The 25,926-nt window shown below is 43.9% G+C and overlaps 1 protein-coding gene across 1 annotated transcript in view; it reads left to right on the top strand.

Annotated features, from left to right (window-relative positions):
* Nucleotides 1-20,626: 20,626 nt before the first annotated feature.
* The window catches only part of LOC138723097 (protein wntless homolog), a 38,668-nt gene continuing 33,368 nt past the window's right edge, over nt 20,627-25,926 (top strand). The window contains exon 1 of the mRNA XM_069861978.1: nt 20,627-20,857. Within this exon, the coding sequence (XP_069718079.1) occupies nt 20,752-20,857 (106 nt within the window). The 5' untranslated portion in view covers nt 20,627-20,751. The remainder of the gene's footprint in view (nt 20,858-25,926) is intronic.

Here is a 25,926-nt window from a genome sequence, read left to right as displayed (position 1 = left end):
GTTGCTTGCTGATATATTATTCCAGGGAAGAGCTGATTGATTTATTCTCCTTTGCAAATGTTCGGTGATGAGTGATGACACCAAAGCCTCATGCTGTGTTCAACTGTTTAGAGTCCCCTGAACAAGGTTTTCTAAAGCCATTTCTATCTAGTAATTGGTAACTGGATGTGGTTAGGGTAGTTAGATAAACATACAGGGGAAGGGGATGAATCACTAAGAAAATATAATATTGATGCTGTAGGAACTGCTGTTACGTACAGCACATTTGTGGCAGATGTGACGTATTTGTTTTCTGTTGTCAGGAAAATGTTACTTGAAAGAAGAATTGAGTCTAAATATGTAGTTATATGTAGGTGGATATCTGCATATCCACCACACCTTCTTGTTGCATATGTTGTCTCCATTTAGACACTCAACCTGTTGTTATCTTTTAACATACCCTGCTTCTTTTTACACACTCCCATAGAATTTGACTCCCTATTCCGAGGACACACCAGAGAAGTTTCTATTACTGTAAATATCAGTGTAGATGCATCCTTAAAAGCCCCTAGAGTAAGTGGTTTGCATTAATGTAAAGAGACGTTTCTGCCAGTGAAACAGCATTGTAGTTATTAGTGGAGCAAGTTGGCAGTTTCTGTCAGCAATTTTTGCAACCATGCAACATAGAAAGGGGGAAAAATACCATTTACTGTGATTTGCATGCCACATAAAGAGGACAGAGTAATATAGTACCAAAATCACAAAGAAGAGCCCTGCAAGTAGTTTTCTGTCCTCTCTTTTGCACTTTTTCATGTTCTTGGTGGGTGCACTAAATCTACTTGAAGAGTCTTGTGCTTCTGGTGGGTACTTGGGCTGGGGCTCCTCATTAGGTCAGGGGGCTCCAGGTCAGCCTGATGCATCCTTCAGCAGGTTGACCCATCAGTCTTGTTGGGAGAGAAGAGGAACTGAGGCAGAAGTTTGATGGAAATTTATTTCAGAAGTGTGGTTAACACCTTCTCTTCATGTGCATGTACCTAATTCATTATTTCCAGTCTCTAGTTCCCAATTGCTTCATCCCACTCTGCCATGGCTGAGTCCTCAGTCCTTGGCAAAGCATGTTTTGAAATCATGGAAGTGATTTTTTGAAGACAAAAAACTCATGTCTGAGCTTTGAACTCCATGAAATTTGCTGTGATTTGTAGAGTATCTCTCCTTGAGTTTTGGTGCAAACTGAGTATTAAACAACAATACATAGAAAATTACATGAGCTATTGCCAGAGAAGATACTGCAGTGGTACCATAAAATCCTTCTCCAGTTACTGCTTTTCTGATCTACTCGGCATGAAATGTTATCTTGACTACTTACTATTGTTGTATATTATAAAGGGATTCTTCTTGCTGCTACTTGTCTTGTCAAGCATCCAATAACCAGTAACATGCGAATTCACATTTTGCAGTAACAGAACAGGGTGCACAAACAACAATGAGAAGCAGTGTGCTGCAAAGTCACTTCAGCATTTACATCTCTGGCAAGCACCAGGGCTAGAAAACTGCAGTCTGTAAGAACCAAAGGACCAGCACATCAAGTAGCTTCCATTGTTCCTGCTGGTAACCACCTATGTGAATATTTACAACTGAAATGGAAACATTAAAAAATAATAGTCATCACAGATCCTTTCATCTGAAGCTTATGTTTTTGTAAATCTTTGCAGTAAGTTCTGTTTTATTTTCATTCTGGAATCTTTTCATAATTGGTTTGAATGTAATCCCTTGCAATACGATATAGCAGTACGCTGGTTTGTTATAATTTCAGTTATTGATAACATGTTTACCATAGTTTAGTGCACTACAAATGAGGTATATGGTTCATGACGTTCAGTATGAAACATAACGAACAACTAATAATGTCAGAAAAAAATGAAATAGAAAAATCAGAGTCAAAACACCCTCTAAAGTATTAAGGTACCTTTTAAAAGATTGATGGAAGAGTTTTGAATTCTTCAGCCTCCTGTGGGTTACCTGTACCATACAGGCTAGTGACTTACTTGGATCATCTTCCCCCGATATCCTTGACTTAATTGAGCTGTAGTGTGAGAAACATTTATTCAACAACTGCAGGCACTGACTCTGCGGGGCAGCTCTTCAGATGGCCTGAAAAGTGAGGACTATAAGATTCTCCGAGATTGTGCAACACAGCCGTTAAAACACAGTTAGGGATAAGGCCTTCTTGAAACCTCGAAGTCATTGGATGAACCTTTTGATTCAAAATCTTTTTGAACTGGGGTCACCCATGGTTCTTTTGCAGCTCTCAGCCTCACTGTTGTACAAAAGAGGCCTTCAGATTTCACCTATTTTGTCTGACAAGATCCCTTTTTTCAGTGTTCATCCTTCATGACCACAATTTGATCATTTAGGATGACAAAAACCATCTAACAGTGGGTTCTCAATTCTAACAGAGACATTTTTAGCTGGTATTGTTAGTGATAAAGTAAAAAAGGAACACAGGCTTTCACGTTGGAAGCAACCTGGTACATTTAAGAAGCTTTTCTGGATAACTGGATGAACATCGCTAAAGAAATGGAAGGAAATTTAAATTTTGTGCTAGCAAGATACTTTAATCCAATATTTATAGCAACACTGTAAAATCAAGACTGTCAGAGAAAGAGCTGGAAGTGGAAACCTGCTGGTTCTAGACCTGGCCTTGCTTTGTGACAGTAAACACATCACTTACTTAGGTTGTCGTGGTTTCCTCTGCTTTTGACACTGGGGTGAGGAGTAACTATGAATTAGAACAGTATTTGAAATTATGCATTTTCATTTCTTTCCTTGCTACAACATGATCACAAGTGATCTGCTGTGAATTTCTTCAGTGCAATATCCAGAACTGTGTTTCATATTTATCATTGGCCAAATAAACCCCATGCCCATTTCTGGTTTGCGATTATTTGTTATGTTTGTTATATTTTATATATAAATGCAATATCTAAATATTCTCAGAGTTATCATACTAAATTTTGAAACATGCACTAAACAATAACAAGACTAAAGTAAAAAAAAAATACAAAGTCTTCCAGTATTTCCTGATTTATAAGGGACAGAGATAATCAGCTCTGTGTGAATCACACAGGTGGGAAAACTAGATCATCTGTCACATTTCCTTCCTCTGAATCTTAAAAATAGAAAGCGGAGCTGGCTCAAGGGCACACTGCAAGAAAATGCATCTCTCTTTTAGAGAAACTTGGGGAAACAAAGAGATGTGCAGCTTTGTGCATTCTTGAAAACTCTTTTCATCTGAATTATGATCATTTGAGACCTCGCAATTTCTTCCAGCACCAGGACGGTACCGTGATGTTATTCTATAGCAAGGCCTGTGTAACTGTAGTTAGAATCCACATCATCCCTGGGCACCTGATTAATCAGTGGGATCCCGCAGTGACTCTGCTAAGATTGGGGTTAATTTCTAAAGTGGAGCACATCCAGAGCCTTCCCACCATTCAGCCTACGTTAGGTCTAATGGCACTTCAATTTCATATCTAATTATTGTCCAGACTGGAAAGAAGGAGGGAGACAGGGTGGAGGGTTTTGGCAGCTGCTTGAGGGCACCCTAGCACCCTAGCTCTTACCTGTCTTCATCCTCAGTTACCCGTGTCAGGCTGCAACCAAGTTCTCTCTGTGCTCCTGAGGTCTGGACTTAAACTTCATTTATGTGTTTTCTTGTAACTTGGCCAGTCTTCATAGAGCTCGGTTAGGGAAGTTGTGGCAGCGCTTTGTTTTCCTCTGCACCCACGCCCTGTCGCATATAGAGAACAGACCAGGAAAGGTGGGTTGAGCAGAGGCAAGGGGCTTTCATGCCCTGGCCCATTACATCACTTTGGCACTGCCTGCTGCTTATTTGCTCTCTATATCACTTCCCCTCAGGGGGCTCAAAGGAATCAGCAAATCTCCCCCAGCAGAGCTACGAATCCCTAGCCTAATTCATTCAGGCGCAGCGGGACAGCCGGGGATTAATCAGAGGGGGAATGCTGTGAATTCCTGTGCGTTCTTTCTTTCCCCAGCGCAGCTGGTGGTGGGGACACTGCCAGATGAAAGCGGGGCTGTCAGCATCCCTCAGCCTGGCTCTGGCAGCTGCATTCCAGTGGATGGACAGGCCTCAGCTGGTAGCTCCGGTGCTGCTTCTCTCTGCCAGGTTAGACACAGGAGAAATCCAAATTCAATACACCTCGCTCTTCCAGCTTTTGATCTGGTTTTAGGAGTTACCAAATTGTTGAAGGCAAAATGAGAACGGAGATGCTTCTGAATGTTAGCCTACAGCATCACAGAAACCAAGGATAGGAGAATTAATTGGTGGCCTGTCTTCTTGACACTTCAGAGTTATTTTCTTCCTGATCTTATTAATTCTAAACAAGGTTTCAGTGGTGTAACAGAGAAGCTATTCTTAAGTAGCTTTTTATGGGGAATTTTGTTTTCTCTAGGGTGTTGTTGTTCAGTTCAAACTTATTATTGTGGTTCTCCAGAGTGATAAAATACCCACTGACAGAGCTGAATTTTTCCTTTTTTTTCTTCACAGAACCCCACTATATGTGGTAATCTTCTCTTGTCCTGCAGCCCCCACAGCATTGTCCATGTGTACGACTGTTACGTTTCTGTACTGTGATCAGGCATACGAGTCACTGGGTGGGAGCTGTGTTGTTTATCGTAGCATATGTATCAGAAGAGTGCTCCACGGCATTGCAAACCATACCCAAGTATAAGAAATACTGTGATAAATGGATGTTAGGACAGCAGAGCACGAAGCAGTGGCCCGGCAGCCTCGCTGCTAGGTCTGACCATAAAATTGGGCACTCATTAGGTCTGCAGTATTATTGGAAACATGTCCCTCCAGGTTTCCTTCCGTGAAGACAGTGATCCCCAGTAATCCCCTGCTGTGCTGGCCGCCAGCGATCTGCCACATCACAGTCGGCAGCCTGCAGCTTGGCTGCCAAATCATTTTCTGTACAATAATGATGGTCTGTGAAAACTGGTAAGGAAGGGAACAAATTGGAAAACGTTGCTTTTAATACAATTCAAGTTCAAGGGCCAGCCTGTGCTGAGACTAATCAGAAATGTGGCGAAAACTAACATGCAATTGTTTACAAAGAAGAGAATAAATTTATTTTTAGTGTAATTTATAATAGTATTAATTAAATGTGTGAATACATATGATTTTAAGTATTAGTATACTCAGGTTCAAGGTCTTTATTTAGAATTTAAGGTTTGGGGCTTTGTTTACATTTTAACATCTATAATTCCAAAAATCATAATTCTCTTTCGTTGGTACTTAGCATTGTGCAGCTATTTTTTTTTCTTTCTTTGATTTCAAAGGCCCATTTCAGCACCTATATTTGCAGAATAGAGCATTTAGCACCTCAAGATGCAAACAGTTGTGCTAAGGTGGCACAAGGCTGGGGATAAGCAGTCGGAGCTGGCAAAGGGGTTGTACCTTAAGCCAGTGCTGCTATTAAGAATTGATTCATGAAACGCAGCCAAGGGGAAGGGTGGTGGAAAAATGATACGGATGAATGCCACGGGTGAAGAAATTCTTAAATCATCACTGCCACTGGAAAAATCATATTTTCATGCATTTCTGCTGTGGCCTGAAGCTGCTGAACTCTGGATGTGAAGAGCCAAACAGTCCTAATTGCTGTTCAATATCTTTCCATGCTTTTGTGTGGTTCTCTGAATATGTCATTCATGTGTGTGTGTATGTAAATATCTGTTCTTTTAATTATCGTTTTCATTTCCAACCTAAAGCTTGTAGTCCTACCAGTAAAGGCTTGCTGGAGACTCAGTAGTCATTGTTTAAACATGTCCCATGCAGCTCCGCTGAGATACTTTATCTATCTTGCTAAAGAGGAAAAAAAAAGATTAATCATTCCTGGGGGTTGTTTTGGTTTTGGTTTTTTTTTTAAAAATACTTGATTCTGACAGTCAAACAAAGCAATTTGTGTGGCTTAACTGTGATGCAGACACATCCTCCTGTTGTTTGACTCATACTATCTTATTTTATCCAAGTTCTTAGAAATAACTCTCTGAAAGGTCAATCTTAGTTTAGTAATTGGGGTTTGGGGGGTTTGGTAGGAACAATCTAGCTGCAAATAATTAACCTGGAAACCATGTCATTCAAGAAAGGAAAAAGAATCATTCCCTCATGTCTCTCCTTTCCTCTGAGATCCCTGCACAGGTTATCAAGCCCCAGGGTCTCGGTGGGCAGTCATGCAGTGCATCTGCTCACCTGTTTACCCCTCCCAAGAGGCAAGGGACGAGCAGAACGTGTCTGAATTCATTCTGCGCAATATAGTTGAGCTGGGGGTCATAATTTACTGCAGATACAGACCAACAATAAATTAGTACGCCCCCAAGAGTCTGGAAGAAACAGAGGAGGAGCAGTGACTCATTTGTGAGTCATAGAGCCTCCCCGGATTTATCCTGGGATGATGTACTGTATGCACCACTCCTTGATCTGGTCTGTCTCGAAAGGACAACCGAGCCCTCAACAGCCCTGAATATAATTGTGGAAAAATAAATGATAGCTAGCAGCAATCATTCCTTGGCAGCAGCAGACTTTATTATGTTTTGTAAGATCCTTCCTCTATCAGGTTAGTATTTTGATAAGAAATGGTGAAAAAAATGCAGGTCAGAGTGGTTTGGCTGCTCAGCTGGTCTGCAGTCAGGAGTTGTCAGACCACCCCTCTGCAGCCCTTGGCACAAGTTATGAGAGCTGCTTTGGGAGGGCATTAGGGATCAGTCGGAGATCCCTACATTGTTGAAGTGGTAGGCGGCCGGGTAGCAGCCGAGACAATGCTTCTTGTGCTTTTTCTTTCTCTCCTTTCTTCTGAAGGTTCTTCCTGCTGAGAGCATTTTCACTGCTTAGCACTGCTTGATGCCTGAGGCTGCATCGATATCCCACACAGCCCTGATCCCCTGGATGCCCACCATGGGACCTGCCCTTCTCAGCACCGATTCTTAATGGCTGAGAGGATGGAGGTTTCAGACCTCTGGCACAAACAAGGCTTCCTGTAATCAAAACCATCTGGGTTTATATGGGTCCTTTTGAATTGGGTGGAAACCACCACTTGAGAATACCAATTGTACCAGAAGCTTTCTCAGTCACATACCACTCATGTCAGGGATTTGAACCAGTCCTGCTTTCAGTTGTGTGGTGTACGAGATGACGGGAGGAGAGGTATCTGGAAACCCCTGCACTGTTCTGTGCTTGGGGCTCCAGTGTAATTACAGCAACCTCAGACCCTTGTGTGGCACAGCATATAGGAATTGTAAGGCTGCTTTAAAGTCACGGTCCCTGTTCTTTGCCAAAGTACAAGAACAGAGCAGCAGAAAATCTTGAGTTTAACTTTGATGACTTCTGTTCCGAGGTGGGAGCAGTTCTAAATCCTCAGAACCTTTTCAGGACTGCTTCCAGCACATTTCCACCCTAGAGCTGTGGCTGCATTTGTCTTACCAGGCATCAAAATCAGTATTTAACCCCCTGTTTATAAAGTATTTTGGTTGAAGGCATTTTATTCTCTTTGCAGTGCCGACCACTCCCTCCTGGCAGAACTGTGCGATTTGGACTGTGGACTGTTTGTTGTTACTTTTCACTGATTTTTTTTTAATGGGTCACAGGAATACAAAGACTTTGCATGCAATTTGATGAGCAATTTAAAAGGAGGAGGTTATATTCCCTCTTTTTTTCTACCTTTCCTTTAGTCCAAGCCTTATGGTTGTGCTTCCACTCAATTATTTGAAGTATAACACTCATTAGACCTTTTAGCGAGCTGATTTAATTCCCTGCCTGGCAAGAAACTATTGGCTTTGCAAGATAAAAAGTGTGCTTTCTGCTTGGTTAGCAGTTGGAGGGGCCCAACAGCATCAGAGCCAGCACATGATAAGCTTCAGGAATGTATGGCCGTGAGGAGGAGTTCCTCCCCCTTTCAGGAGCAAAAAGCTATCAGATCAGCTCGCTCCATCTCCTGTAACTTCACCCTGAACCTCCCACCATGTTCCAAATTTGTACAGTCAACAGGTTAGGAAAAAGTGAACAGGCTTTCGAACTCAGACACTGCTGCAAGGTGAGCAAGCTAAAAACAACCACAGAAACTCAACTGACAGTGCAAATGGGCTAGGAGAGTTCTTATTTCTCCTTGTCTGTCTAATAGACCTCTTTTGGCTTATTATATCTGTTTCCTTGTGAACATTTCCTGAATAATGTATCTTAAGTACATCAAATGTCAGATTTTTTGGCTGGGATCCATCTTAATGACAGTTCTGTTTTAAGGATGATGAATATCCACTATAAAATAATCATTTTCCTTCTTCCTGTTGACTGATAACAGTTTCAGCAGGTGAAGCCTTCACTCACTGAATGGTCATAAGAGTTCAAAATGTATATAAAGAAATAAATTTCCCTTATTCCTATTTCTTTAGCATGCATCAAATACAATATGCAGTGAGAGGTTTGGGTTAAAGATTAGTGCCAAGCTTAACCTCAGAAAACATAATAAACTAGCTGTGACAGACACCGTACTGAACCATACATTATCACCAGTAGTGAATGTACCGGTTCAGAAACGCAAAATTCATTAGAAACATCTCATTGCACAAGGAGCTATATTTATTTCTGTAACTTTTCTATCTTTCCAACAGATGGAGTCCTGTTTCATGAGCAATTCTTGCCTCCTCACCGCCTGTTTTAGGCAATTCTAATCACCCTAACACTGTGAGGCAGTACCAAGCTTTCAGAAACAATACGAGGATGTAACTCAACATTAGAGATATATTTTCAAATGATTTTATCAAGTACAGTTCAGGAAGTTCGGCTGCTATTTCTTAAAATAACTGAATCCAAAATAAGTCGCTAGACCTATAAAAACAGCAGTTACAGACAGATCTCCAGATCAGTGTTATTTGCAACGTTATTCACAACATCAGACTTGTGATAGATATCTGTGAGAGTGTTGCTAGAAATAGCCGTGCCATGGTAAACGAACACGGCGTTTGCTTCCTGCTAGCTCAGAACGGTTCATATTCTAGTGGATTTTATCCTCAAGTACATATAGAAGTAAAGCCACACAACTCAGCAGAGAACAAAGAAACCCTCGGCATTCTTAGGTCACATCGCAGTGTCCTGTATGCCCTGAAGGGAGTGACCACTAGCTCCACCTTTGCCTTATAATGTTATATTTTCCTTCCAAGAAGGCTTGCATTTACACAACTATAAATCAGCAGATTAGAAACAGGAGGAGAGCTTTGCGTGCATGTGCGTTCCTCAGTCAGGGGGTGGTTGTTGTATGCCAGCAAAGGGCTCTCCAGACCCAGGTCTGGTTGATCCCCGCTGTGAGGGTTCTCTCTGGCACTGGGAATGCCACTAGCTGTCCAGGTAATGCCTAGGCTGGCCCAGAGCAGCTGGTGAGGGCCTTCCCTGGCCATCTGTGATCATCTCTGGCCGCAGGGCTGTTGCCATCCTGTATCCTACTAGAGCCAGGGTTAGGAGGACCAGTAATAAAACAGGCTTGTGAGCTTAGCTGCACCTGAGGACCAGCTGGGTTACCTCCAAACCCACGAAAAGCTGGTTCCATGTCCCGTGCTGTCTGCGGTGGCCAGTGAAGAGGAACCTGGGTTGTGAAAGTCCTCAGCAGCAGCTCTGGTAGGGGGGAATTGGGATTCTTCTGTCTGGAGGAGTCTGTAAAATGCTCATTTTATCTTCCCAGCAGGAACAGGCAGGAGAGCAGCCCTAGAGGCGGGATGGTCCAGGGCTTTGAGATGGATAAATGCCAGAGTCAAAAGACATCTTTTAGGAATTGGAACCAGAGGGCTTCACAGTAGCTTTCCATATGTGAAATCGCTGCACAAAGTGAGTTGGACAAGAGAGAAGCAGGCTCTGAAGGGTAAGACAGCTCAGCCAACCTGGCGTGTAGGGTGGCTTCGCTGCCATTGTGCGCAGCTGCATCGCAGGGCGGCTGCTTCAGAGGGACATTGGCTTTGGTAACAGTGACTGATCATGCAGCTCTCATGCTTTATTCTTAAGTCATAATGTGATATCAGCAAAACTGTTTGTGTAGCCATGCTGTGAATTAGGTTAGAGGCACTAACTAAGACCCACCATCCTCCTGTTTATTTTTAACATGGATGAATTCCTCACCCGAATCACCTCACAAAAACACTTGTACAAGAAATTGCATAGCCTATTGATGAACCGGATGGGAAATCAATCCATCTGGACAAACAAAAATCTACATCCCCTATCCAACAACAAAAAAAAAATATCCCAGCCGGTTCAGTTTCTTAGTCTGTGTAGTGATGTGGAGAGACTGGACAAAGCACCCATGTGAGTTACTCTTTAAGCAGCCCAGCCTTTGAATGTGAGACACTCTAAGGCTACACCTGGAAACAATTTCCTCTTTCTCTCTCTCTCTCTCTTTCTCTGCACATGCCTTTTTGCTTGGCTTCACTATCCAGCACAGCTTCATCAGCATGGAGCGAGGCTAATTCATGTGCCCAGGGCTGTGGAGAGGAGAGGGTGCCCAAGCTGATGCTGCTACCAACAGAAATGCCTGGAACTGGGGCCAAGTAACCAGGTAAAATGCTTTCTGTCTGCCTATGCCAAGCAGTGTCTTTTGCTGTTCTCCAAATGTCTTTGCAAAATACATAAACGTTTCAACAGTGGTATCTTTCACACTTATTTCCAGCACTTAATGAAGTTGCTGTTTCCATGCTCCTAAACCTCCTTCAATATGACTAAATCACACTGGGTGAGCTCCTGACTTGCCTAACCAAAGCCTCATGATAGAAGAAATAAACTTGGAGAGAGAAGTGATGGGAAGCGCTGACAAAGACGACTGCACTGCTGTGTGTTCGCACACCTGTAATTGAAGTTCACATCTCCTTATTTCTCTTTTTCCTTTCTTTTTTTTCCTCCTTCTTCCTTTTCTGCAGTGGTTAACGTAAGAATCTGAAGCTTAGAATGCGCTGGTCCTGAATGTTCCAAAAGTAACCAAAATGCAGAAGTCTCGAAAATTGAAACAAATCTAAATTTGGCTGATACATCATAGTTCTGTGTTTCCTCTACTTATTAATAATTTACACACTGAGTATATCTTCTTGTCCTAAAATTCTGAACTCCTCATTGATCTACAAGCAGTAAATGCCTTGTAGCATAAGAATTTTCCCAGTTAGGATGAGTATCTGAGGAGCTGAATTAATCAACATTGCGTGGTCCATGGCAGGCAGGAGATAACATTCTTGATTCCCCATTTCATCTTTTACTTTCTGCAAAAAGCCTTCCTTTTCTATTTTTAGAGCTCAGAGAATGGCATGTACACAGCAAGTTACATTTAAATAGCAGTCTCTAAAAAGTTTGCTATTTTCTTAATGTTCATGAATATTTCAGGAACTCGTGCTAAGAGGTTTTGGTGCATTCCAGGACAATGATTTCAGGTTTCTGTTTTGCCTTAAGAGGAAACACGGCTTATTGTGACACATTCTACATGGTTTACATTATTCTTTTAGACTGGGTTTATTACTGGTACAGAATCGGATGTCCTGAAAATACATTAACTTTTTTTTTTTGTAAGAAGGAATAAATGTCCTTCTACCTTTCTTCCTGTTTTTCCATTCTTGTCATCAGTCCTTGACATGAGATGGGCATCAGCTTTGCTATTGTGAGAATAGAGTTCTCTCTAGAAATTCATTCATTCTCTTAAGTCATGAGCAACACTGGAATTAAGGAATAAAGTTTCTTTTCCTCAGCCTTTCAGCTCATTATTTTCCATTGCTTGAATTGGTAAATAGACTTGGATAAAAATTTGCAGTGACAGCAATACACAAGAAACCAAATTAGCCTTTTCCAGTCAAAATGCCTGTGATCCTGTTATAAAATATCTAGAGTGATTTGCATCAGCATATATTATAGCCTTTGGGAAACATACACTTTATCGCAGTACATTTAAATATTTAAATGTATAATTTCATTAGTAATCTTCTTCTTCTTATACTGATGCATTTTTAATATACCATAAGAACTCTTAAAAATAATACTCTCTAACAAATACATTTGCTGCCTACAAGATGTATGTTCTCAGAAAACTGAATGAGCACTTAAAGCATATAGAATCTATGTTAGAATTCAAGATACTTGCTTATACCAATTGCTTTTACTCTAAAGAAATGCCTGATAGCAAACTAAGGAAATTATTCTAATTTAACAAACCAGAACGTGAAAGAAGCCAATAGTGAAAAGTATCTGGGTCATTCCTTCTTGTAGTTAGAGCAGAGAACTGAAAAGCTGAAAGAAGACTGAGATGAGCTCTAGCTAATCTCTCTATCATAATATAACACGAGCTTGCCTTGCAGCTGCTTTAGGTGGGCTTGCACAAGAATATGGAGCTCTTAATCAGGCAGCTGGGATGCAGTCGTTGTGACAACTTTGCATTTGGAGCAGAAAGGCAGAAGGCTGGCTAATAAACCAGCCTGCTGGATAGGAATATGAACCACTGCATGAAGATCAGAGACCACAGATTATTTTTACTTTAAGTTTGCCATCCCTTTCATTAATTATTTTAGACTGAGTAACATGAGGATGGCAAGATTCAGCAATACATAGTCCTTGACCGTGTCAAATAGTTTTGTTATCCAGCTCAGTTAAATGATGCTAGAATGGTCAGTGACATAGAGACAACAGTTTACTACCATTTACAGGGCATTTCCCTGCCCAGGGACACAGAGCTGTAACTCCTAGGTACAGGTGGATTGATCTGTGACAAGTGGGGCAGTGGTTACTGCCAGCTGCCCTGTTCTGCCATGGGTCACTTCCTTGCAGGTCTGGGATCCCTCTGTGCTTCTTGGCCAGCTCCATTTACAGCCCAATATACTGATGTAATTGGAAATCAGTGACTGTTAATGTAAATATGCTGGCTTGTGACCAAGGAGAGCTGAGGAGCAGAAGGTTCCTTGACTAGGATGTTTATCTGCAGGGATGGAAACCTCCAAGGAACACAGTTCACAGCAGTAAGTGCTTTAGCCACTCCAATAAGTGCTTTAGCCACCCCACCTCTAATCATCAGCTCTTGGAAAAAAAGCCTGCACTTGGGCTCAGATGGAAAATAAGATTTATAAGAAAACCATTTCTCTTTCTAAATGTTTTTACTGTATAATATGCACTTTTATTTAAGAGGACAAACCCCCTCCTATCTTGCTAACTGTAATTCAGTCCCTGGTCTGTGGGGCAGCTTCTCTTGATTACATTGCACTAAATTACTCATCTTGGATATGTGCTTCTCTTTATTTTCTCTGCCAAGGGCAAAAATATGATATTATTTGGCAAGAGGAATGTGTATCTAAAATGTCAAATTACAGCTCATAACTATTACGGAATAGCTTTGGCGATAGCCCTTTGTGATTGTTCCAAAACAGATGTCTCTTTCTAGGAGACCTTTAAAACTAATGCGTGCTTTATGTTTGGGTTTAGTTGGTATTTTGAGAACGTCTCACAAGGACGCTAGCTGGGTGCACATATTGCTTTAGTTAAAATTTCTAATTTCTCAAGACTTTTGAATCTTCAGAGTGCATTAACTGATACTTTTGCATGTACACACAGTGCAAACATTGAGAATCTCACATCCGTTTTTACAATACCCAACATAGCCAGCCTGCAAAACTGCAGACTATTTAACATAAGAGAAGAATAAAATTACAAAGCTAATTCTTATTTGTCAGCTTTTTTGTCTGATGTTACAAGACTGTTACCACTGTAACTTAATTAAATCTCTCCTGCCTCTACCATCTTAATTAACTAATATTAGCTTTTACTAAAATTTAATTAAAGTGTGTTGCTTGGTGTTATAATTCTGAAGCAGATACCACAATTATAAATGCTCAGCCCATGTGCATTTGTTCACTTCTCATGGGAATATGAAAAAATGGCTTTGTTATAAATTTAGCTGGTCTGCTAATTCATTCTTCAGTGCTAAACATAGAATGGATTGGATTTGTGAGAATATAAGGGCTTAACAGAGAAATGGTAAGAGGCTGTCATAAAACCCTCCGGAATTCATTCTTTATATTCTGAATACTGATAGGAGCAAGTGAACCATGAAGATTTCACTGTAAACAATTGTACAATTCAGCTAGTAGAAGGATTTTACTTTTGCTAATCTTATCTTATACTAAGATAGTATACCTGACATAATTTTTAATATTGAAGTATCTGTGTCTCTTAGTAATACAACATTCTTTGCTTGCCTTTGAGGAGGTTATAAACATGGTGGAAGGCACTCTCCCCATTTAGATAGATGCTTAAAGCTATTCTGACGTTTCATTGCTCCTGTATACGGTGCCTACTCAGATGTACAACTCCTTGGAGGCCCTTAACCCAACTGTGCCATGTTTGAGCTGGTATCCGTGATGTCCATCACTGGAATGGATGAAAACACAGTCACGTAAGTAGTGAAAATCCAGACTGGAATGGTCTTTGTAAAGGAAAGCTACGATATTATGGTAGATGCCAGAAGTGGGAAGCTTTTGGATAGAGTTTGATGTTGAGGTTCAATATGAGGCAAAACGCCCCATGAGAGATGAAATGACCATGGTGGAAGCCATCGAAGAATTTTGAAGCCAGGTGGGAGATTCAGTCTGAGAGACTGTGACTGAGGAAGGCCCTACGTAGCTATAGAGTGAGTCCTAAAAGAAAACAAAAGAGTAGAGCTACAAGCTTGTATTTTCGTGAGGACTGAGAAGAAGCAAGAAGAACTTGCAAAATGGTCCATGGGACAGTTGTAAGAGGCTGAACACAACTTTGGCTGGCGATGCGTGGTCTGCTGCACACCGATCACCCAAACTTATGCTTGTCAGAAATATCAGGGATGCTATTTGAGTTGATATAATACAACAAATTTGGACCAGACCAGCATGGTATATTGTCAGCACTCAGCTGGGGAATAGAAAAACATTCCAAGTAACTTATGTGGCTTTTGAGCTGGGGATTTTGTAAAGGTGGGAGGTAGTCCTGTGGGGGCGGAGGGTGTTAGGAGTTTTTTTGATAGAAAGAGGCTTTTGGGCCTCCAGATCACTTAATCAATCAAATAGCAGGATTAAAGTAGAGCTGTACTTACTGCCAGATGTTCATTATGTTATGGAAGAGGTTTGGAAGGAAGAACTTGGAAATTTAGTGATGGATTAATGACAACTCTTTCCTAGATTTGTGAGACAGCTTGGCAGACTCAAATAAAAGGCTTTCTACAGATTTGCTTTGGAAGGTTTCAGCCTTTTAACCACATAGTAATTGTAAAGACTATAAATAAACCTTAAAAATCTAGTTTAAACAGTATTTAATAAATTATTTTAATGCACTGTTATTGGCCTCTCCTTCAGGATATCACAAGTCTGCACTTTCAGTCTGACAAGCTAAAATGTGCTCTCCATCAAATTATCGGCCCAGTTTTGTCTTACATACTGAATGGAAGCTTTCATGACCCTATTTGTAGATGTGGTACTTAGGGACATGGTTTAGTGGTGGACTTGGCAGTGTTAACAGCTGGATATGATGATCTTAAAGGTCTCTTCCAACCTCAACCATTTTGTTGAAGCTTCATCCTAATGCAAGGAAGGCTTTGTCATCTGATTGAAAGCATATCAGAGAAGAGCTATCAGGACAGGTATCTGGGATTGCTCAATGTTTTTCAGATGCTGGTCCACCCCTAACCCATTATGCCTTTTCTTGCCCAGTTCCTTACTGAGAGAGGCAAGACTTGGTGAGGAACACAGGACAGGGGGACACCTGAGTTGAGTCAGTTGCTTTGAAGGACCTAAGCTGGACATTGACACCCACCCAGTGCTGCTGAACAGTCCAGTAGGCACAGAGTAGCTGGGAGTCGGGGCTTGGGGGTTCACCATATAGGTCTTCTATTCTCAGCTATTTGTGATCCTTGCATGCTTCAAGATTAAAACCAGGGTGGCTGGGTAATTCCCTTGCTAAGTTTGTGTTCATTTCTTGCCTTATTTTCATCAAAGAAATTATGCAGGGAGTCCATGACTGCCGGCAGAGATGGAGCTTCAGGTTGCACATGTAAAGGCTGAAGAATAGCAGGGGATATCAAATCTAGGAGTCTGGGTGGCACTTAAATGAAAGGTGTCATACAGGGAAAAAAAAAAAAAATTCCTAGCTCTGAGTTCCTAAATGTATAAACAGTAGCACAATTCAAATTCCCTGGTTCCTAAGAAGTGGATGAATGTTTAGCCTTAGGCTACAATGGGGCTTAGAAATGACTGAAAAATATTTATATTGCAGAGTGGGGCTCACATAAGATGAAACATGGCAAACCTCTCAATTGCCTTCCTAATCCTTACTGCAGCAGGCAGTTACAAGTTGTAGATCTCCATTTACCCACTGATCCCAACCTCCCCACACTATCTTGTTGACATGTGCCACAGTAAGTTTTACATTTGAGTACCTTTTATGAACTGTAGAGAAGGCTTTTCTTACAAAGATAAAATGCTCCCCACCATCTGTGTGCTAGAAATAACATAAACTGCCCTTTTCCTGTTCTACCAGAAAATTTTCCATGTTATCAGTATTTGTAAGAGAACAGAGCTATAGAATTACCTATGGAGGCAGACTGGAGTACTGAGAAGTAAGCAGTGCTTTTGAATGCTTTGAACCATCTCCCCTCTGCAGCTGCAAATTACATGTCATCGATTACCAGGGTAACTTTGGGATGCCTTAGGTGTATTCCAAACAAAATTAGAAACTGCAGTCACAGCATCGAGCAACACCAATCCCCACACTGAAAAATACAGAGCACAGAGCCAAAGCTTAATCCCCCAGCTTGGTTGTTGTGACGTTGCATGCAGTATTGTAAACAAAGTACAAACCAGAGTTTAAAAGATTATATCTGGTGGTAGATGACGATGATTTACTCAGCTTTTTGTCAACTACTAGACTTTATATTTTACATATGGAGTCAGAGTCTGTCGTTGTGCTGTTACAAACAATGGTAATAATGCTAAAAAAAAAGGTGTGTCTGTAAAGCAAAAATGAAGCGGCTCAATACTGGACTCTATGCAGCCACGTAAATCCAAATAACTGTGGTGGCGTTTTTGATTTTGGGGTGGTTTGGATTGTTTTGGGGTCTTTTTATTTTTAGCTTTCTAAAACTAGAAATTATTGCCATGATCATGCCATTAAATTCCTAATCCAGACCATAGCTGTTCCTCTGTCAAACCTTTGTGGTGCATTTGTAGTGTATGTCGGTCTTTTACAGTTGTGTTTGGGAAATACTTCTAAATTCTACCAATTTTTTTCCAGATTTCTATTAACTGTCCAGTTGAAATGGGGTGACAGAGGAGAAAAAATGCTGACACTTGTAGAGTTTGATCTCTCTGCAAACTGAGCATCCAAAACATTTCTCAAAACATTTGCAGTAACTTGGAGCATGGACACGTAGCACCAGAAACTGGTGCCTGCGGTAACCCTGCTGAGCCCTTACCTACAGCTGCAGGCAGCTAAAACCCTTTGAAAATCTGGGCTTTGGGCCCAACCCTGCAGAGCTTTCTTCGGAAAGACTCCTCCTCCTGCCCAGGGCTGGCTGTAGGATAGCTGCTTGAATAGCTGAGGCTTTCAAAACAGTCTAAAGCGGTCAATCATGTAATAGGCAGCAAGTAGATGAGTTGCCAGATGATTGATTTGGAAACCTTACAAAGGTAGAAACTGCAATTTTCAAACAGCTAGAAGATGGCTAAAGATGGGCTTTCTAACACACTGGGGCCAGTTTCTCTCTGTGAGATTTTGTGTGTGGTCACTTTCCAGCAAAAGAGGGTCCCAAATCACCAATGCATTTGCTCTTTACGACCTTTGGACATGTGTCAAAAGTGACTCGTGATTAATAACTCAAACCTTTGCAGTCTTAAAGATGTAGGAATGTGGTAGAGATGGAAAGTGCCTTATAAATGTGAAGAATAGTTTCCTGTGTTCTTGCCATTTTACTTTTTTGACTTCAGATTTTTTTTATTATGGTAGGACTTTAGCTCTACCTCTTACATTTTTGTCCCAGAAACTTTATCAGGAGGTGCAGTGATAGGATGAAAGGCTTTAAGCTGAAAGAGAGGTGATTTAGATTAGACATCAGGAAGAAATTTTTTACTGTGAGAGTGGCGAGGCACTGGTACAGGTTGCCCAGAGAAGTCGTGGGTGCCCCATCCCTGGAGGTGTTCAAGGCAAGGCTGGATGGGGCTTTCAGCAACCTGATCCAGTGGAAAGTGTTGCTGCCCTTGGCAGGGGCGTTGGAACTGGACAATCTTTAAGGTTCCTTCCAACCCAACCCATTCTATAATTCTATGAATCTATAAATTCATTGGAACAAATGAGACATTCAACTGAAGATTGGACCACGTGACTTTTTAAAGTCATTAAGGTAAACTGGATTTAGCGGCACTTGTAACTCCGAAGATCTTTGGTCATAAAGGTCCTTATATTTGGAAACAGCGGGACCTCGAAGGGTAGCCTGGACTTGCAAGATTCTCTCTTAGTCAGCAGTCATTGCAGACTGTGATGGAACCAATGTAATTCAAAAGCTTGTGCCATTTCCAGTAAAGGAAATAGCGGAAGTCATCCCTCAGATCCTGCATTGTGTTAGACAGAAATCCTAAAAATTACTATTAGATATTTCAAAACAAACCTTTTAAATAGCAGTTATGCTATGTGGGATTGTTTTGAAATTTCAGTATAAAATATTCGGGGATTTAACTCTTCAATTGTCTTGGCAAAAAGCTACTACCAGGTTTTGATTTTTGGAAGCATGTCTGTGGGAATGATCCCAGTGAGTTCATAGTAGGTACAAAGGACATGTCCATCAAGAGCTGGAAGGCTGGTAGGTTTGGCTCTAGGGCTCCCATATTTCATTGCCCACACTTCTGCAATCTGACTTCGATTCCTGTTGGGGTTTTCTAAATTTGTTTCTTCTAAACTTTTTTCTTGTTACTATTTGCTTCAGAATATCATTGGTTTGGGCTTCTAAATATTTGGACCATCTTTCATTGTGATAGTTCCTGTCCATACTTTTCTCACCAATTGTTTCTTTTCAAGGTGTCTTTGTCATCAAAGAGTGTTTCCTGCAACTCCCCATCTAGTTTCAGTCGCAGACAGTATTCTTTATCCTCCAGCACACGTCCAACAGGGCAGCACAGCATGGATCCGTGTGGCATTCCGGAACAGCGGGAAGGCACTGATGCTAGAGATGGTGGCTGGGGGCAGCGGGCTCATGCTGGGCAGTGTATAGGAATGTGCAGGTGGACAGATGGGGACACAAGAAACTTCCAAGGAGTGGACTGGTGCACAGCATCAGGCAGGCATCTTCCAAAGAGTGGACTGGTACACGGCATCAGCAAGCATCCTCCAAGGAGTGGAGCAGTACACAGCATCAGGGAAGGATCTTCCAAGGACTGGACCCAAACACAGCATCAGGCAAGCATCTCCTAAAGGAGTGGACCCAAACACGGCATCAGGCAAGCATCTCCTAAAGGAGTGGACCCAAACACGGCACCAGGCAGGGATCTTCCAAAGAGTGGACTGGTACACAGCATCAGGCAAGCATCTTCGAAGGAGTGGAGCATTACACAGTATCAGGGAAGGATCTTCCAAGGAGTGCACCCGTACACAGCATCAGGCAAGTGTTTTTCAAAGAGCAGACCCAAACGCAGCATCAGGCAGGGATCTTCCAAGGAGTAGAGCAGTACACAGCACCAGGCAGGGATCTTCCAAAGTGCAGACGCAAACACAGCATCAGGCAAGCATCTCCTAAGGACTGTACCGAAGCACGACACCAGGCAGGGATCTTCCAAGCAGTGGACCAGTACACAGCACCAGGCAAGTATTTTCTGAAGAGCAGACACAAACATGGCATCAGGCAGGGACCTTCCAAAGAGTGGACTGGTACACGGCATTGGGCAGCGTCTCCTAAGGACTGTACCCAAACACGGCACCAGGCATGGATCTTCTGAGGACTGGACTGGTACACAGCATCTGGCAAGTGTTTTCCAAGGAGTAGACCCAAATACGGCATCAGGCAAGCATCTCCTAAGGAGTGGACCCAAACAGAGCATCAGGCAGGGATCTTCCAAAGAGTGGACTGGTACATGGCATCAGGCAAGCACCTTCCAAGGAGTGGACCCATACACAGTGTCAGACAAGGATCTTCCGAGGAGCGGCTGCAAACACAGTATCAGGCAGGGATCTCCCAAGGAGTGGACCCGTACAAGCATCTTCCAAGGACTGGACCCATACACAGCATCAGACAGACAAGGATCTCTCAGGGACTGGACCTGCACACAGCATCAGACAGAAAAGGATCTCTCAGGGACTGGACCCGCACACAGCATCACACAAGCCTCTTCCGAGGAGCGGACCCGCAGGCGGCACGGGGCAGGGCTCTCCCGAGGAGCGGGCTGGCACGCAGCACCGGGAAGCGTCTCCCACCGTCCGTCCCCGAAGCGGGCGCCCCGCGGGGCCGTTCCCGGCCGGGGTCCCGGGGCCGCCGGGGCCGCGGGGAGGGCGGGAGCGGGGCACGCGCGGCGGGGCCGGGGAGGGGCGGCGGCGGCGGGTCACGTGACGCGCCGCCAGCTCCTTTAAAGCGGCCACATGCAGCCCGGCGGCGGCCACAATCACGGCCGGCGGAGCGCGCGCGGCCCGGGGCAATCAGTGCGGAGCCCGCCCGGCCCCCGCGCGGGACAGGGCCCGCCGGCGCCAACATGGCCGGGGCCATCATCGAGAACATGAGCACCAGAAAGCTCTGCATCGTCGGGGGGATCCTGCTGGCGTTCCAAGTCATCGCCTTCCTGGTGGGAGGGCTGATCGGTGAGTGCCGGGGGTGCGAACTTTCTCCCCGCCCGCTCTCCCCGCTCGCGGTGCGGAGCTACTTGTTACAGTGTCGCTGACTCCCGCCCGTGAGCTAATTAGCCCGGCTATTGTAGTTAAGGAAACGCGGCTCCCTGGGCCTCTTTGTGCGCATTTCACTCCGGTGCCTGCGAGAGAAAAAAAATAAAAAAAAAAAAATAAAAGAACACGGGCAGGGAAAAGTTTTTTTTGGCCTGTGTTCAGGCTGTTCTTCGAGGAGGAGGACGGGGGGAGCCGTCAGCATGGCGACCGGCGGCGCAGCTTGGGGGGCTGTAAAAAAAAAATTATATATATATGTATATTTATATATTCTTTCTGGGCTCTTTTCGTGCCTCTGCCCCTCCCCGTGCCGCGGCCTCCGAACCGCCCGCGGGATAGCAGAAAGAACTATAAAAAGAAGGGGGATGAAGGGAGGTGGATGCGCCCCGGGGCGAGGGGGCGCCCGGCCCCGCTCCCGCTGTGCCCGGGGCCGCCCCTCCTGTCCCCCCCCACCCGGGGCCGGCCGGCTCTGCTCGCTCCGCACCCCGGCGGTGCCGGGGGGGTCCCTCCAGAGGCAGCAGCGCGCACGCCTCCTCCCCCGAAACTTCTAATCCCGGCTGGTGTTTGTTCCTTTATTAGCTGGCCGGGAGCGTTACAAAAAACCCTCCGGGAAGCGCTCGTGGGACGTAACCTTCGGCGACGACCGTGCGGTCGGGGTTCGCCGCCGCTCTGCCTCCGAGAGTTTGCCTGGAGAAGGAGCTGGGGGATGGAAGGAGGAAGATGGAGAAGAGAAGGGGTTTGGGGCAGTCCTGGGAGTTGTTTTTTTTTACTAGAAAGCAGTAGAGCTCTGCGCCGGCTCCTTGGGGCGATCGTGGTCTAACATCTGGCCGCGCTCGGCGGTGGGAGCTGGCAGACTGGGAGCTGGCAGACCTGCCTCCCGCGTGGCCAGGAGGATTTATTCCCCTTTCCTCTGGTGTTCGGAGCCGTGGGGCTTTTGTGCTAACGCCTGTGGGAGCTGCAGTCGCACCGCGCTGGGAGAGCATCGGGGAAGCTGGGGATTTGGGAGGAGAGAGTTGGGCTGTTCTCCAGGAGGGCTTGGAGCTGTTGAAGAAATACCTGCAGCCATTCCTCACGAAGCAGATTCGGTGTTCCTGGTGCACATCGATGCATTTGTAGCCCCTAATTGTCTGTTCTTAAGAGCCAGAGGAATTCTACTAAATAGAATTTTGAAAAACTTTAGTTTCCCTTGTTCTCTTGCTTCAGTTTCTCATCTTTGCTTAAGCACAAAGGAGTCGGTGGCAAACATTGGAGTTATTGGATTAAACTCCGTTTTTCTAGTCTTGTGGGTCTGAACCAACACCAAATATTATTAGGATTGGCTATTCTTTTTTTTTTTTTTAAATCTTGTTTCAGAGCAGGTTACTGAACCGAGCACAGATTCATTAGATAAAATGTGTTGGCCTGTGTTGTGCAGAGAAGACAGACTCAGTGTTCTTAAGTGTTTTTCTAGTAGCTTCTCTCTTCAAAGTTAGAAAAAAGTAAGTTGTATGTACAAAAGGAAGGTGTTGATCAGGAAACCCTGTTTCTGTTGTCATCGGGGGACAGGCATAGTAAAGCTAAACAGAAATATGCTTGGAATAAACAGATTTGTAGGGATTGGGGATGAAAGAAGTTAGATACTGTTATTTCTGCTTTCTGTCTTGCCTATTTCCTGCTTTACGGGGCATCCCTGTCCTGGTTGGGGGGCCCCGCGCTGATGCCTGGTCTGGGGAACCGCTCAGGAAGATCTGTTGGGCTAATCAGCTCTCCTGCAAATGGGAACATCAATTTGGAGCCGAGTCTCAATGTCTTACACAAACTCAGAGTGACTTTATACCTCTGGAGTAAATGCATCCTGTATCTGCAGAGGTTATGGAGGAGGTTATTGTGGGCAAACTTCCTTTCATTGCTGGAAAACCCCACTTCTGATCTTCTAGCAGGTAAACCTACGCTCATCAATCACCTAAACTGGTTTTTCTCCACTGTGTTTATCACTTCTGATGCATTCAAGGAGTTAAGAGGCTCATCCCCCTCTTCACTCCAGTGGGTGTGGGGCAGCCCTGACTGGTTCCAACAGCTCCCAGCCAGCCCTCCTGGGAGCTGGAAGCCTGAGTGTGCATGATGTCTGTGGAACAACTGTCAATGAGGTGTGGTCCCCAGCATCTGGCACGGGGATGTGCAAGCAAGCAGGGCATTGCAGCCTGGTGCTCTGCAGGAAACTCTTCCCAGCCCTGGAGCATGCCTCGCCCTTGGGGTCCTCATGTCCCTGGAAGCTCTGAGACAGTGGCTTGCGACCAGTCCCTTTAGACCACAGCTTGGGGTCCTTGTCCTTTCAGTTAGTTAGCATTTCCTAAGAGGCACCTGGTGAGAAGAGAAATGGGTCTGTGGGTGGCATTCCTCTGCAGCACGCCTGGAGACGACGATGGGAAGCAAAGCGCCCAAACTGCCAGTAGGTCTGGCAGCAATGACACAGGACTGCTGCTCTTCAGAGAGGTGTGACACAAAGTGGAATGAGAGTTGAGGTGTCACTGAAATAGTGTTCCTGGTCTGGTTTGATCCAGTGCACCAAACAAACATCAAGAATCTAGTTATTTTAGTTTGTTCAGGTCTAGACAAACCAAAATATGTACACAACTGGAACACAGCTACAAAGCTAAACCAGCCTTTCCTTTAGCAGTCAGTTAGGTCATATTTCAAAACAATGACTAAGTGCTCTATTTTAACAGATTACTTGTGCAAGTCCAAAATACACAAATGCAATGCATTGGTACCTGATACGGCAATGACAACAAAGCTTCAGTTTTCTGAAACTGGGGCTTTCTGTTGATGGTGGTTCTCTAGCTAGTTTTTGAACAGTAAACTGCATTAATACCTGAGTTTTAATAGGACTTGACAAATTCCAGCAGCTCTTATATTTGGAAGCAGGACTCTTATCAGCTCTCACATGGATTTTGATTAGAACTGTAGGTTAGCAAAGCATGAGGTGTTCACGTATGGGAGTCATTTGCTTACTAGAATGAACCTCCTGTGGCAGTCTAAGGGAGCTTTGCAAAACTAAAGAGTGAGAAGACGCCTCCAGAGAGAATGTTATTGAGCTATTTCTTTGTTGTTGTGCTATGAACTGCTGGCTGCAGACAACTGGTGTTGTCACTGCTTCAAACGGACCTGTTTGCAAGCCCTGCAGAGTTCCTGGTGTCTGCTCTCTTTCCGGATAAACATCTTGTTTAAAGGTTTGTGCTTCTGGATTGTGTTACATGTTCTGTTGGGATGTATCAGTACTCAATAAAACATGACCCCAAAACTAGCCATAATAAAGCCTTGTCTTCCTTATGCCACTAGCAGTGATAGCAAACATTGTAGGAGAATGGAATCAAACAGGAATGTTTTCTGTCCTCCTTCAAGGCAGCATTAGTGTTTGTGAGAAATCAGGCTGAAGCTAATTTACAATTGTGTTGACGTTCTGAGGAGCTCTCGCATGCTATAGGTATGCTCTGCCTTTTCAGTATCCCTGGCATCCTGGCTTTCTCCAGGGGTGCCACTGGCCTTGTCTGAGCTTTGAGTCGTGCTAAACAGCACGTGGAGCCAGATTAGCTGGTGATGGCCTTGGTGTGAGGACAAACTTTCCCACAGCTGGACCAGCTGCAGCATCCGTCTGGCCCTGCTTATTACTGGGGATTTCAAGCAGGGTGTTCTGATGGAGGTCATGCTAGAGTAGCTTCACTAGAGCCAGCAGTGAGCTGGGACAGCTGGTATCCTCTCCTTCTGACACCTGGCCAGGTGGGAGAAATTCTGTATATGGAAATCTGACTTGACTGTACTGTGGGCTTAATGACTCCTGGCTTGCTTTAAATCAAAGCTTTTGATTATAAATTATGTCCCTCTGTATACCTTGTGGAAAGCTATTGGTGGTGGTCCTCTTTGTAAATTCATTTGCATCCTGGAATTCATTTATATACATGGTATTTTAAAAAAAGGGGCAGGAGGAAAGAAAGAAAAGATATTGCTGCTCAAATTGCTCTAGAGTTCATGGAGATAATAGAAAATCTTGTGTTAATTGAGTCCTGAAGTTATATTGTTGTAATTTGTTATAATGCTCTGTGGCTGTGTGGCTCCCCTGGAGTGCTGGGAATGCTGAGCCGCGTGGGTGCTGCCTGTGCCCAGGCAGGGTTCTGTGCATCTCAGTGGGCTTTGTGTTGCTGCCTGATCACTGCAGAAGCTGGACAGACATACAAACCTGGCACGCTTGCTGGTATGTTGTTAATCAAGCTTGTGCTTCACTGAATGTCTGGTCTGTTCTAACGACCTGGGGTGAAGAAATTGCCCCGCCTTCACTGCAACTTTCTCTCTGTTACTTCAGTCAAGCAAAAATCGACATGTGTGCATCTTGCCCCTGCTTTTCCAGTGCTGTGGGAGGCTGTGGCAGAGAGTAAAGCTGCTGGGTACGTTGGCAGGCTGAAAGGAGGGACACAGGAGGCAATCAGACAAGGGAGCTCTGTGCAGCAGTTTGCCTGCTTCAAAGTGGTGGGGTTTGTTCCTTTAGACAAGTTATTGAAAAGACAGCTTTTCAATACCTTATTTTATGTGAGTTACTCCAGGGCTACAAGGACTCCTTGTCCCAAGTCAGAGTACCTTGGTTTCGGTTCAAATGAACTGACAGAATGCAGCAGAACCCTGTAATGAAGACAAAGTCCAGGAGCAGGCACACATACAGTTAAGGACAGAAAGTCCGGTGCCCAACCATACCCTTTACAAATTTAACTGATTAGAAAAGTGGAGGTATTTATTTAGCACATGAGTCTCCTGGGCTGAGGGGGATGCATTTGAGAAAGGTGCAGGTTCACAGCTCCCTTGCCTTGGTTTAAGATTGAAAAAACAGTTGTTTTGACTAGAGCAAATAAAACTTACTTGTGTGTTTTGCCCAGAGAGATAATGAGTCATGTGTATAAATGGCTGAGCAGCTATCAACAATTCCAGTTCATTATCTACATGTCTGATTTGGCTCCTGAGCAGTG

The sequence above is a fragment of the Phaenicophaeus curvirostris genome, chromosome 8 (genome assembly GCF_032191515.1).
Source record: "Phaenicophaeus curvirostris isolate KB17595 chromosome 8, BPBGC_Pcur_1.0, whole genome shotgun sequence".
In the NCBI taxonomy this organism is placed as follows: domain Eukaryota; kingdom Metazoa; phylum Chordata; class Aves; order Cuculiformes; family Cuculidae; genus Phaenicophaeus; species Phaenicophaeus curvirostris.
Note: the sequence above shows the minus strand (reverse complement) of the source record. Positions and strands in the feature narration are given on the sequence as shown.